Genomic DNA, 12233 nt, shown 5'->3' with positions numbered 1-12233 from the left:
ATGTGAAGTTAGACATGACCCCAACACGAAAGCGAGGCATGGCATCCTCGCACCAAAACCCATGTGAAACACAATGAATGACCAATTTGTGTGATCATATACCTTTTCCACGCCATTTTTCATAACATGCAAAATTGCATCTACCCTCAATGTGAAAGTGAGGCATGACATCCTTGCTTTAAAACCCATTGAAGACATAAGTTGACTGTTGGGCAATAAACGACCAACTTACATCATCACATTTTTCGAACCTAAGAAGCATCATTGCAATTTCTTGGATGAATTCCTTGCATAATCTACAAGCCATTTGCGCATTCAAAATAGTGTGAAAGATATCTTCACAAATAAATATATACTTCATAGGATTAATAATGAAAGTGTAAAATTTTCTCATGATCATATTGACACCAATGGTGCTATGGGGTCAAATTAACACACTCATTGTAATATGCGATTATTAGTGCTAATTGGGGCCCATAAATCCACTAATAACGTTCTTATTATTTTAATCTTACTCTAATTGCAACTACTACTAACATCGAAATAAGGTATTACTTGAATCATAAGTCTTTTGAAAAGATGGGTACGTTTTAGAAAATGATGGGTGTAATATGGTAGTATAAAAGACACTTGGTGTATGGGTTTGTTTTTCCCTAAAAAATGTAAGAGGCTTCAAATTCGAAGAGTTATATTAGTGTTTTCCCGATTAATTTGTGCGTTAAGTATTTTGCAACAACAACAATGTACCTCTCATATTAGTTCATTGTTTATAATGAGCATGAAAACTAAGGAACAAACAAGAAAATTACATTGCTGAAATTATGACTATTTTAACTTAGGATCAAGGTGATATTGGACAAGGACAACTTTCATGTTTTTATTTTTGTGAAAGTAACATTGAGCAAGTTTGATGGCTTTAACATGTTTACTTGTGAAGTTAATTAGGTTAGATGCTCAAGGTTGACTCGTGATTGCTATTGAGTGGGCTCACACACACATGTATGCGCGGACACACACATAACACACTCATATTCAAATTCCCCTCACATGAGTCTTCAATGACTTCTTACATGGAATTTTCATTCATTGTACATCCAATCGCACCACTCACGCTTCACACCATTTTAGATTTGCGATCCCTTAAAATATAGAATCCTATGTTACATATGACATTTTGTTTTGACAAAAGTTTCATTAAAGAGACAATATCTCAGATTATGATGCCCTATGGATTGAAGTTTGAGTTGCTTCTTGACATCGTATAACATGGATTTATGTGATTTCTTATTATGAATCGTGATTATATGTGATGAGAATCTTGTAAGTATATGAAAGTTCATTGGGAAACACTTCCCAAATATTGACGTAACAAGAGCCCTTCTATATTTTAACTACATTTGGATATGATTTGAGCATGTTTTACAAGCCACCATTATTAGTGCTAATGGCATATCCAATTTTGCTTGGAACTTGAAATGGCTTTTCCGACATGGGAGTACACTGGAACTATTAAATAATCGTATTGTTTTGGAATCATTAATTATGTCACATCAATATTACCAATGATGGTCTAATACACAAATACCCGCATTATATAACTTCTTTCTATGTGATGATGCGAAAAGTGTGAGAAAGATGTTTCTTAAGGCCGTCGTCACTTATCAAGACAAGGGTATACATTGAACACTCTTTATGTGAATTGTTGAATTGTATTAATTAGTTATTCTCTTTCACATATCTAGATTGGATGTACCATAGAGAAACCCATTCTATTTTGAGCCTATATGCCTCTTTTGTTAATAAAGAAAGCCATAAAAAGAAAAGGATACTCTTATGGTTGAATCATCTCTAAATATTGCTTGAAACTTGCAATTGCTATCCAATACTTTAATACATTGGAACTATCAAATAATTAAGCCATTTGGATGTGATCGGCAACGATATTATGCATTGATTCCCAGCCACACATATATAACTCATGTTGGTAGTGTAATGGTGTGGAAAGTACATATTGGAAAGATGTGTGTGGGAAGGCATAATTAGTATTCAACAAAAACCCAACACTCAATAGAACTACATTTGAGCAATCTTGTTTAAATCGACTTTGGGGCCCTATATGCTAGATATCACATCCAATGCTTTTCACTCCATTCCATTGTTCACCAAATTGTGATCACCTTCGACATTATTTTGCAGGATTAGTGATTACTTAAGCTTCTTGTTAGAAATCAGGTGATGATTGATCTCATAAATATACATATAGGTAACGCTACTCACTTAAGAGTAGACATCAACCAAATGTAAGAAAGACACAAGATGTGTCCCGAAGGCATATAAGAAAGTGATACTTGTGCATGAGCTTGTTGTAGCCGCCAAATGGCCCAAGACTTTTAGTTGTTCTAATGATGAGGAGCAAAACAAGAAGCAAAGCAAAGTACATTGATGTCTTCGATTGTAGCATTCTCTGTGACAAAATCCGTGGTTTTCCCTTCCCTAAACCCTAAACATTTTGCAATTCTATAACATAGTAACCCCCATTCCTCTAAATGTTGATGTTTGCTTTATTGATGTCATCTTAATATTAATTTACATTATACCTAGACAACTCATCATTGTTCCCCAAACAATTGAAGATCAACATGGTGAGCAATCTTGATTCTCCACACAACCATGTCAATAGCACATGCAAAGACTTTGACATAACATATCAAATATAACCCTATTATAATCATGAACCTGACGCTTAATGCATTGACGTACCACAACTCCTTCAAGTAGGTTACAACAACCCACATCTTGTACAAGGAAACTTTTGTATATGTTCCTTAATTGAACATGGGAAACACTCATGAAAACACACATGAACAACATGTGTTGATCACCGTGACAAGACTCTTTGGCATGATTTCAGCAAGTCCCAAATTCATGATTACGGCCATCATGATCATCTCTCTCTCTCTCTCTCTCTCTCTCTCTCTCTCTCTCTCTCTCTCTTTTATGCATGCATTACATTCTAGGTTGGGATTTTGATGGGCATTTATTTAAGTATGTATTGTTATGAAGGAAATAACTTCCTTTACATTCTATGATGAAAGTCTTGAAATTTTTTAGGTTCAAGTGGAATGAATAGGTGGAATAGCGTAAAGACAAGTAAATTATTAGAAAGTTCAAACCCATGTAATGGAATTCAAAGGAATTAATTTGTTCTACAATGATAGCATGCGTTAGCTAGTGCCTCCAAGGAGATGCCAATGTGGTATGTACAAGGTACTCGGGCTATGCTGACAAACAAAGAGTGACAAGGTGATCAATGTTGAAAACCAACTCGCTGGTAAGACAACTCTCTTACCACTCTTTTCACACTTATATGCGAGTTTCCACTGTACATCCAACCAAATAGCATACAATTGCTCATTCAACAACAAGTGAACCAACAGATGCTATGGTATTGTCAAAAACCAGCTTGCTGGTGAGCCCTCTTACCACTCTTTTTGCACTTAAGCGAGCTTCCATTGAACATCCAACCAAATAAATAGCATACATTTGCTCATTTTTAACAGGTGAACCAACACCAACAAACTCTATATAAAACATAAAGCACATTCCTTCCTTCCCATTTCAACCTTTCAATTTTCAAAGTTCAAAATTGAAGCCTTTTAAATCACTCACTCAAGTTTTTGCTTTTTTAGTATTGAAAAAATATTTATTGATTGTTATTTTTGGGAGAAATTTGAGGGTAAGAATGAAAATCCAAACAAACCAAAAATTTGAAAACATAATTTTCTAACAATAATAATAAAGATACCAATTTAAGAGAGGATTAAAAAAAAACTAGAACCCAAAAACAAAATTCAAATAAAATGAAAACAGAAAAACAAATTCAACGATGAAGAAGAAGGAAGAAAAAAAAAAGGACTGCAAATTAAGTAATTAAAAAGGAAAACCAAATGATAAAAAAAAAAAAAAACCACCTCTTCTCAGAGTGAGGGAGTTGAATAATTGCAGATAATATATCATTTCTTCTCTAGGGCTAGGGTTAGGGTTAGGGTTAGGGTCTGGAACGTTCTAAAAAGAAGAAAGGAGAAAAAGAAGAAGAGACTTTAACTGAACTGTGACCGACTAACTGCCTACCTAACTAGCTGCATAGTTAGCCAAGGATCTCTAGTCCGGAGGATTGTGTATGCATCATACACATACGCATACACATACACGTACACATACATGCCTACACGTACTCGTACTCATACACATACACATACACATACACATACACATACACATACACATACACATACACATACATGCCTACACGTACCCATAGACATACACATACATGCACACGTACACATACTCATACATACATGCATACACATACATATATGATATATGTACATACATATACATGTGTACTGAATCCAGATACCACATAATACAGGCACAGACTTCCATGACTGGCTATCAGTTTAGGTACATAGTTGAAAAATTAAGATAGTACTGCCAAAAACATAGAATGTAGTGTATGTACATATGTATTATGTATATGTATGATATTAGAGATGAGATGAGATCAGAGAGAGTAGAGGAGATGAGGTGGTGAGGAAAACAATGCTTATTTAGTTCTGAATAGAATCTAGAAAGAATCATTAGATTCAGATTGGATCCTAGAGGCTAGGAGGGAGCTTCATTCACTTGGGTTTCTGGTCTACTGATGACTATGTATATGTGTATGTATGTACATAGAATAGATCCAATAGAAAGACAGACAGAGAGAGAGAGAGAGTAGTAGTAGTAGTAGTACATACTAAGTATGTAAGTAGTATGTACATATGTAGTAGGAAATAGATGCCTTTCTTTTTGCCTGCTGAATAAATGAAATTTGAATGCTGCTGACACCAAACAGCAAAGCAGTCAGGAAGTAGAATTTCAGTGCTCCCATCCAATTTCTAATCTCATCTCATCTCATGTCTTCATTCATCATCATGGTTGTTTTATGAGTCATCCATCCACATCCAAATCCTGTCATTCATTCCTGTTTGTGAATGTGCCTCTGCTGCTTCACAACCAGAACAGAGAGCATTGTTTTGTTTGGCTTGGCTTGGCTTGGCTTTCTTCTTGCTATGAACCACAGACACTCTGTGATTGATTGATTGATTGATTGATTGATTGATAGAGAGAGAGACATAGACAGAGTGAGAGATATGAATGAACAGAGAATCTCTTGGAAGGAACTTATCTTGTTCAAGGTGAAGTTGTCTTTTCTTGCTTATACAGACACCACATGCACGCACGCACGCACACACTATGATCATATCGAACTCTCTCTTCTTTAATCATTCTGAGCTCATTTCAAACATTTCCTGTGCGTTTAGGTTTTTTGGGAGTTTAAGGTTTATGCCAGTAATGCCTTGTCTTTTTATTTTTATTTTTTACTATGGTTTATCACAGTGATTGGTCTTAAGTTTGGGCTTTCGTGTTTAGATCATGCACGACCCATATTCAGGGTTTTTGGGTTTAGGTAAACGCTTGACCCTTAATTAGGGTTTAGGTAAACTCCTGGTCCTTATTTACGGTTTAGGTAATGCCTGATGCTCATTTAGGTTTCTAGGGTTTAGGTAAATGGTTGATCCTGAAATCGGGTTCAAGGTTTAAAGAAAGACTTTTAGGATTTATGATAATGCCAGTGCCCTTTCAGAGTAATTGCGTTTAGGTTTAGGTTCGTAACTGGTACTTTTATCTGCAATTCAGGGTAGAACAGAGGTCTCCACATATTCATTTATGGCTTTCTTCAAAAATTGAATAACAATCCACCTATGTTTCTCTGGTCAATCCTAAAAACTCTTTCTTTCTGCAGTGGCAACAAAAAATGAGAGGATGATGATGATGATGATGATATCATGATCTTGCAACAAAGCAATCAAGAATCCCAAACAATCAGGCAGTCAAGATAGGGACGGGGAAAGAAGAAACAGGGGAGCTCCCCCTGTTGTTGAGAGAGATGAACAGAGGAGCGTCTCAGAAATCCAGCGATATAGTGAAGGGGCCCTCTCCTCTGAACCCGTCTCCATTAGAATTATTCACAACATCATCAAGTACTTCCAGGAAACCATTAATGGAAGTGAAAGGATGCAAGATTTGTTCACCTGAAAAGAATGATTCATCCCAGGCTAAAGATGGGGAACATCAGTTCAGAAGAGATGGTACTAGATGTAAGGCTAATAGCAGTAGTATCAATGTGAAAAAACAACATACTGTGAGAAGAACCCATTTCTCTGAAAAGCTTGAGCTAGAATGTGATGAAGCTCAGATACAAGAACCATCTTTTCTGCACAATTGGAGAACACCGGATCGTGTTGAAGCAGCATCAGCATCAGCATCTTATAATAATAGTATATGGAATCGGCAACAACAACCTTGTGGTTTTACAAGCTATGGTGGGTCTTTGTCTTCCTATCAGGATGAGAATGGGAGAATGAAGCATAGCAGTATAACATCAAGGTTAGCTCATGGACATAGGTTGAAGCAAATCAATAAACAAACTCTTTCTCCTTTGGTCCTCCATCCTCGTGATGGCATAATGCATTCAGCTTCGCCTGATATAACACATCATTCATTTCCCTTGGAGGGCTATTCTGATAAACACAATGATAATAATATGAATGAAGAAGTCGAAGATGAAGATAGCGATGTAAGTACTGATGACGAATCACAAAGTTCAGGGATTGTCTCTTACCAAAAGAAATCTTTGAGATCTCGTTTCCATCGAATTCCTTCAAGGTGGACACAAACTAAATTGGAGGGCTATAATGGCAGTGAAGAGTATGGGGGATCTTCTGATAATAGCGATGGAAGGATATCAATGAGTGAGCTTGAAGGAGAGCTAGAGTTGGAGTCATATTGTAATGGTATTGCTCTAGATAAGCATGACAATCAGAGAAGAGGACTAGTAAAGGTGGACAATATGACAGAAGGAGAGCTACAAATCACTAATATCTCAGAGTGCAAGGAACTTGGATTACTTTGTGAATATAAGCCCCGAAATTTGAGTCAAAAGTATCGGCCCAAAGTGTTCGAGGATGTGGTGGGTCAGCACATTGTGACACGAGCCCTGGCTAGTGCAATTTCAAAAGGAAAGATTGCTCCGGTCTATCTCTTTCATGGATCAAGAGGAACCGGCAAAACATCAGTCGCAAGAATTTTTGCATCAGCCCTTCTTTGCTTATTGATCGATGGGTCACGCCCGTGTGGACTTTGTATAGAATGTGTTAGTGTTGCATCTGGTACGAGCTCGGAAGTTAGAGAAGTTGATGCAGCGAGTAACAATGGAATCGAGAGAGTTAAGAGCCTTTTGGAGGAAACGCTTTCGTCTCCACCCGTCTCTTGGTATAAGGTCTTTGTTATCGATGAGTGTCATGTGTTAACCTTGGAGACGTGGAATGCACTCCTGAAGATATTGGAGGAGCCCCCCCTAAATGTGGTCTTTATTCTTACCACAACTGATCCCGATCGGCTTCCTCGAACTGCTGTCTCAAGATGCCAAAGGTTTCCATTCATGAAGATCAGAGAGTCGGAGATCGTTGAAAGGCTGCAAAAGCTAGCTGCTTTGGAAGATCTCATGATAGATATTGATGCATTACAATTGATTGCATCAAGGTCCGAAGGTTCTCTGCGGGATGCGGAGATAATTCTTGATCAAGTGAGCTTGTTAGGACACCCCATCAAATCTTCGACAGTTTATGAGCTGGTATGCATATACTTCACCTCTTCCTTTAACCTGTAGCGATGAATTCTCTACCACCTGTATGTATCTTTTGTTGAACGGATGTCATACTTTGATGATCTACATGTTGTTATCTATCTGAATACGGATGTGTTGTATGTTCATAGACAACAAGAAATTCAGGGAATTCCTGTAATCTACCAATTGTTTGAATAGATTGGGTTCAGACTATATTCCTCTCAATCCATGGATGTCCCCATAGCTTTTTACATAGACAGCTAATATGATGCGTATCGATCGAAGGACCTTAGAATGAATGGCATAGTGGGTAGAGCCTATCTCTTTGTCCACTCTGAGAGCCTAGTAAATGGGCGAGGAGGCGGACGTAGCCAAGTTTATCAAGGCAACGGATTGTTGATCCAACATGCACATGTTCAATCCACATCATTGAAGGCGATTGATTGTGGATACACCATGCATATGTTCATTTCATGTCATTTGTCCATCCAAAATTGTTATATCTTTACTCTTTGCTAATGTATGCATGCATGTATATATTCATTGAACGTATGTTTAGAAGGGGGGGTAGATGAAAGCAATAGAATGCAATTGTATATTTACTTTCAGGGTATATGACACCAAACCCTCAAAAACACCTCCATTGTTACACTCCTATGGGGTGAAGGGTTCATTGATAATACTAGTGCTTCAGTGGTTTGATCAAGTTTTCTTCCTCTTAATCTTGACTTATAGGAAGTGCTGCCTTTTTTTCAGGTAGGTTCAGCATCCGATGAAAAAATGCTAAGTTTATTGGATTCTGCTTTGCAAGCAGATACTGTGGCAATTGTAAGGAAGGCACGGGAGCTCATCGATTCTGGTGTTGAACCTCTCTCCTTGATGTCACGATTGGCCACTTCGATCACTGATATTCTAGCAGGAAGCTTCAAGTTTACGGAAAACCAAAGTAAAGGGTTTTTCAGAAAGCAGCCTTGTAAGTATGAATCCATTATTTTTTTGAGCATCTTTTTGATGAATCCATTTATAAGCATGAATCTGTTAATGAATCCATTTGTGCATATTATCAATGAATCCATTTTTTTAATGCCTTGAGAAAATCAGTGCATTTTTTCTTATGCATTTCTATACTCATGAATTCATTGTCTTTTTGTGCATATCCTTCATTAAACCATTTCTTTTCGTATGTCAATAATGCTCATGAATCCAGTTTTTATGCCTATCCAAATCAATGCAATTTTAATGGGTATATGTACTGATGAATTTTCTTTTTGTGCTTATTCTTTGTGAAACATTTTTGTTTTGCGTGTACACATGCCTATACTAAAAGAATCCAGTTTTATGAATATATTCAAATGCAAATTGTCATGCCTATCTTTACTTATGGAGCATGACTTGCATGTTATTTTGCCTAGGATTTTACGCTTCTGAAGATGCATCACATCAGTATTTGTTGAGTGTTTTGGATAAACTGTTTATTTTGTTTTTGCCAGTGTCGGAAGCGAAATTGGAGAGATTGAGAATGGCAATGAAGCCTTTGGTAGAGGCTGAAAAACAGCTTAGAGCTTCTAATGATAGGGCTACTTGGTTAACTGCAGCTCTCCTCCAACTTGGTCCTCATCATCATATTAACTCACATAAAATCTTCCCTGCTTCATGTGAAGGGACGAGTGTAACACAGAGCTCCGTTGCACTTGATGATGGTGTAGGTGAAGATTTTGAGCATCGTTCATCATCTGGAAGACAACCTTGGGTTGAGGAGAACGAGACTAATATGGATAGGCCTCCAAATGAAAATCAAGAATCAATACATGTCAAGAGCTCCAAAAATACATGTAATGAGCGATCCGTGAAAGACTTCCCTGCACGAGAATCGAGAGGAAAAGTTCAGGTTGAAGAAACTTCGAAAATTGAGGATTTCCACAATGGATCATTACAAGGTTCAGAGAAGTTGCCTGGTTTTCAAGGTGGCGATGGATCGGAAAAGCGATTTGATCGCATTGTTGATGGGCATAATTATGCAAAGCTGAATGACATTTGGCATGCTGTAGTTGAGAAATGCCGATCACAACATTTGAAGGAGCTACTTCGTTTGAGTGTCAAACTTGTATCTATCTCTATTTCTGAAGGTATGCATTCATTAACTTCACACTATCCCGAGCAGTGTTAGGAAATGTTTTCATTACTAATTAGTGGTCAAGTTTCTTGTCTCTATATTAAATTTGTATTAAATTCTGCCAGAAATTATATTTCCCTTATACAAAACAGTTTATTTTTGGTGAACCTTGTGCACGTTTCTCCACAAACATTGGAATGCTCAAGTCTGAAGAACAGTTGCATATGCTATTCATTACTCATATATGCCTTAACACACTTGTGGTTTGGCAGTTGATGCAGTTGTTAATGTGGATGTTTTGGATCCAAATCACATGCACAGCTTTCAGAGTTCCGAGAAGAGCATTGCAATTCTATTTGAATCAGTGTTGGGCTTCCCTGTTGAAGTAAGGGCATCTCTAGCTTCCCTCCCGGAAACCTCAGTTAATCGGTTATATAAACCAGCACCAACATGTCAAGGTGAACAACATCAAATTATTGAAAAACATTCCATAAATGGCTGTTACAAGGATGGTGAAGTCTTATTGAAATCTCCAACATTGCAAGGTCAACGAGTTTTCCAAAAACAGTCTATAAATGGTTGTTATGAGGAAAGCAATCATCCATCCACTTCGGGTTCTTTCTGCCCGGTAATGTACGTTACGCGGAACAATATGAGACGAGACACACACTTGGGATATGAATCTTGCTTTGAAAGAGGGAGAAGTGGAGATGGCATAGAGGCACTCTCTCTAGAGTCTCATGGTCTAGCTGTCTTGCATGAAAAAAGCAGGTGAATGAATGTTTGGTTCTGCTTAACATAATAAAAAATATTTTGTGATTTTGTTAACTGTCTTTTTTTTAAAATAAAAAAAACCTTTTTATGAATTTTCTACTTTTTCTTGAATATTGACAAGAATTGTTTTTTTTTCCAACATTTTTTCAAATGTGGGAAACATGCTTCACCTACTTGTCCTTCTGAAACAATATTCTGCATTATGAGCTTTTTGACATTTTTTCCATGTGTGAAAGATGCTTACTTCCCTTGTGTTTTTCCTTAACAATGTAGGTTCTAATCAGCTTACAATGTTGGGCAGAACAATCATGTTATAATATTCCTTGCGATCTAGTTTTTTTGCGTTTCATAGGCATCCTTTTGCATGGTATATTGATAGATCATTCTTCTCAGGTGCCTTAACACACTTGTGGTATATCCAATGGTTCATCCAACTCTCTGTCTTTCTTTCTCAGGAATCATTCACATGTTAATGGTATGGATGGGCGACGAAGTTGTGATGCACACCCACAGGTAATGAGAACAAGTAACTTCAAGATGATCCGAAGGTTGTCGATGAGAGATCATATGAAGTCTCCTCCTTCACCAGATTATGATAAAAGCAAGGGTTTCATTCCAAGATTCCCCAGGTTCTCCAACAAGAGCCATACTTTACCACAAAAACTCACTGAACCAGAAGAGGCCCAAACTTCTCACAAAAGCAATACATTGAAAGGAACCCTTGCTAGGCTTTTCCTAAAGGAAACTTACAAGGCTAAGAAGAGAAATGAGTGAAAAGGTAGAGATAAACTTATCACATTTGTTCTCTCTCTTAATGGGGCTCAATTATCATTTGTTATCTCTCTTAATGGGGCTCAATTATCATCTGTGGGAGGTTGAACTCTCGGCCTATAGCACCAGGGGGTGGAATGTGGTTACAAAGGTTCAAGCCACTACACCTAAACCCCTTCTTATGAGGTTTCTTTTCTCTTGTCAACCTATTTGATGCTTTTGCTGCTTCATCAATATATGCTGATAAAAGAACGGTGTCTTCAGAATAGACTAGTCCATGTGGCACTTTGGCATAATATGCTGATTCTCAAGCCATTATACATCTTTTTCTTATTCAAACGACTTATTTTGTTTACACATGAATCTCATGAAGAGAGCCTTCCCGTCAACTTGTATCAAAGTTGGACTGTAGTACCATGATACATGTGGCACTTCGGCATCATTTGCCAATTCTTAAGCCATTATACATCTTTTGTCTTATTGGAACGACTAATTTTGTCTCCTCATAAATCTCTTGTGAACTCATATCAAAGTTGGAAGATGGTACCATGGATAGTTATTAGTAACATCAAGATAGTGAGTTGTGACTTCGACAAATACAGATGTTTCTTTTGACAAGTAATGTGTTTCCAAGCACTTGATACTGTCGTATAATAAAATAAAGCACTCATCCACCAAGACATTTTTCTTATATGCAGACATGGCAAAACAAGGTGATATGAAAGTTGAGGGTTCAGGGTGACATGAAGTTCAAACAATGCAATAAAGGATTCAATATTATACTATTGTGTTTCTCACCATAGAGTTGTGAAACGAGGATCAAATATTGCACCTTTATTG

The 12233-nt window shown here is 37.2% G+C and overlaps 1 protein-coding gene across 1 annotated transcript; it reads left to right on the top strand.

Moving 5' to 3' along the window:
* Positions 1 to 5148: 5148 nt before the first annotated feature.
* Positions 5149 to 11882, top strand: LOC147857657 (uncharacterized). Its single transcript, XM_087327627.1, has 6 exons — positions 5149 to 5243; positions 5852 to 7741; positions 8492 to 8708; positions 9226 to 9861; positions 10121 to 10619; positions 11078 to 11882. Exons 2-6 carry the CDS (start codon positions 5996 to 5998, stop codon positions 11394 to 11396), a joined length of 3417 nt encoding a protein of 1138 aa, XP_087183753.1. The 5' UTR covers positions 5149 to 5243; positions 5852 to 5995; the 3' UTR covers positions 11397 to 11882.
* The last annotated feature ends 351 nt before the right edge of the window (positions 11883 to 12233 follow it).

Source organism: Azolla caroliniana, unplaced genomic scaffold, assembly GCF_043228905.1.
Source record: "Azolla caroliniana isolate FFs.n. ecotype wild unplaced genomic scaffold, voAzoCaro1.0.p SCAF_11, whole genome shotgun sequence".
Lineage (NCBI taxonomy): Eukaryota > Viridiplantae > Streptophyta > Polypodiopsida > Salviniales > Salviniaceae > Azolla > Azolla caroliniana.
Note: the sequence above shows the minus strand (reverse complement) of the source record. Positions and strands in the feature narration are given on the sequence as shown.

Coding starts and splice junctions, on each gene's coding strand:
- LOC147857657 (XM_087327627.1), top strand. CDS start 5,996: ATGAACAGAGGAGCGTCTCAGAAATCCAGCGATATAGTGAAGGGGCCC. Junction 8,709..9,225: donor GTTTTTCAGAAAGCAGCCTT/GTAAGTATGAAT, acceptor TGTTTTTGCCAG/TGTCGGAAGCGAAATTGGAG. Junction 9,862..10,120: donor ATCTATCTCTATTTCTGAAG/GTATGCATTCAT, acceptor GTGGTTTGGCAG/TTGATGCAGTTGTTAATGTG.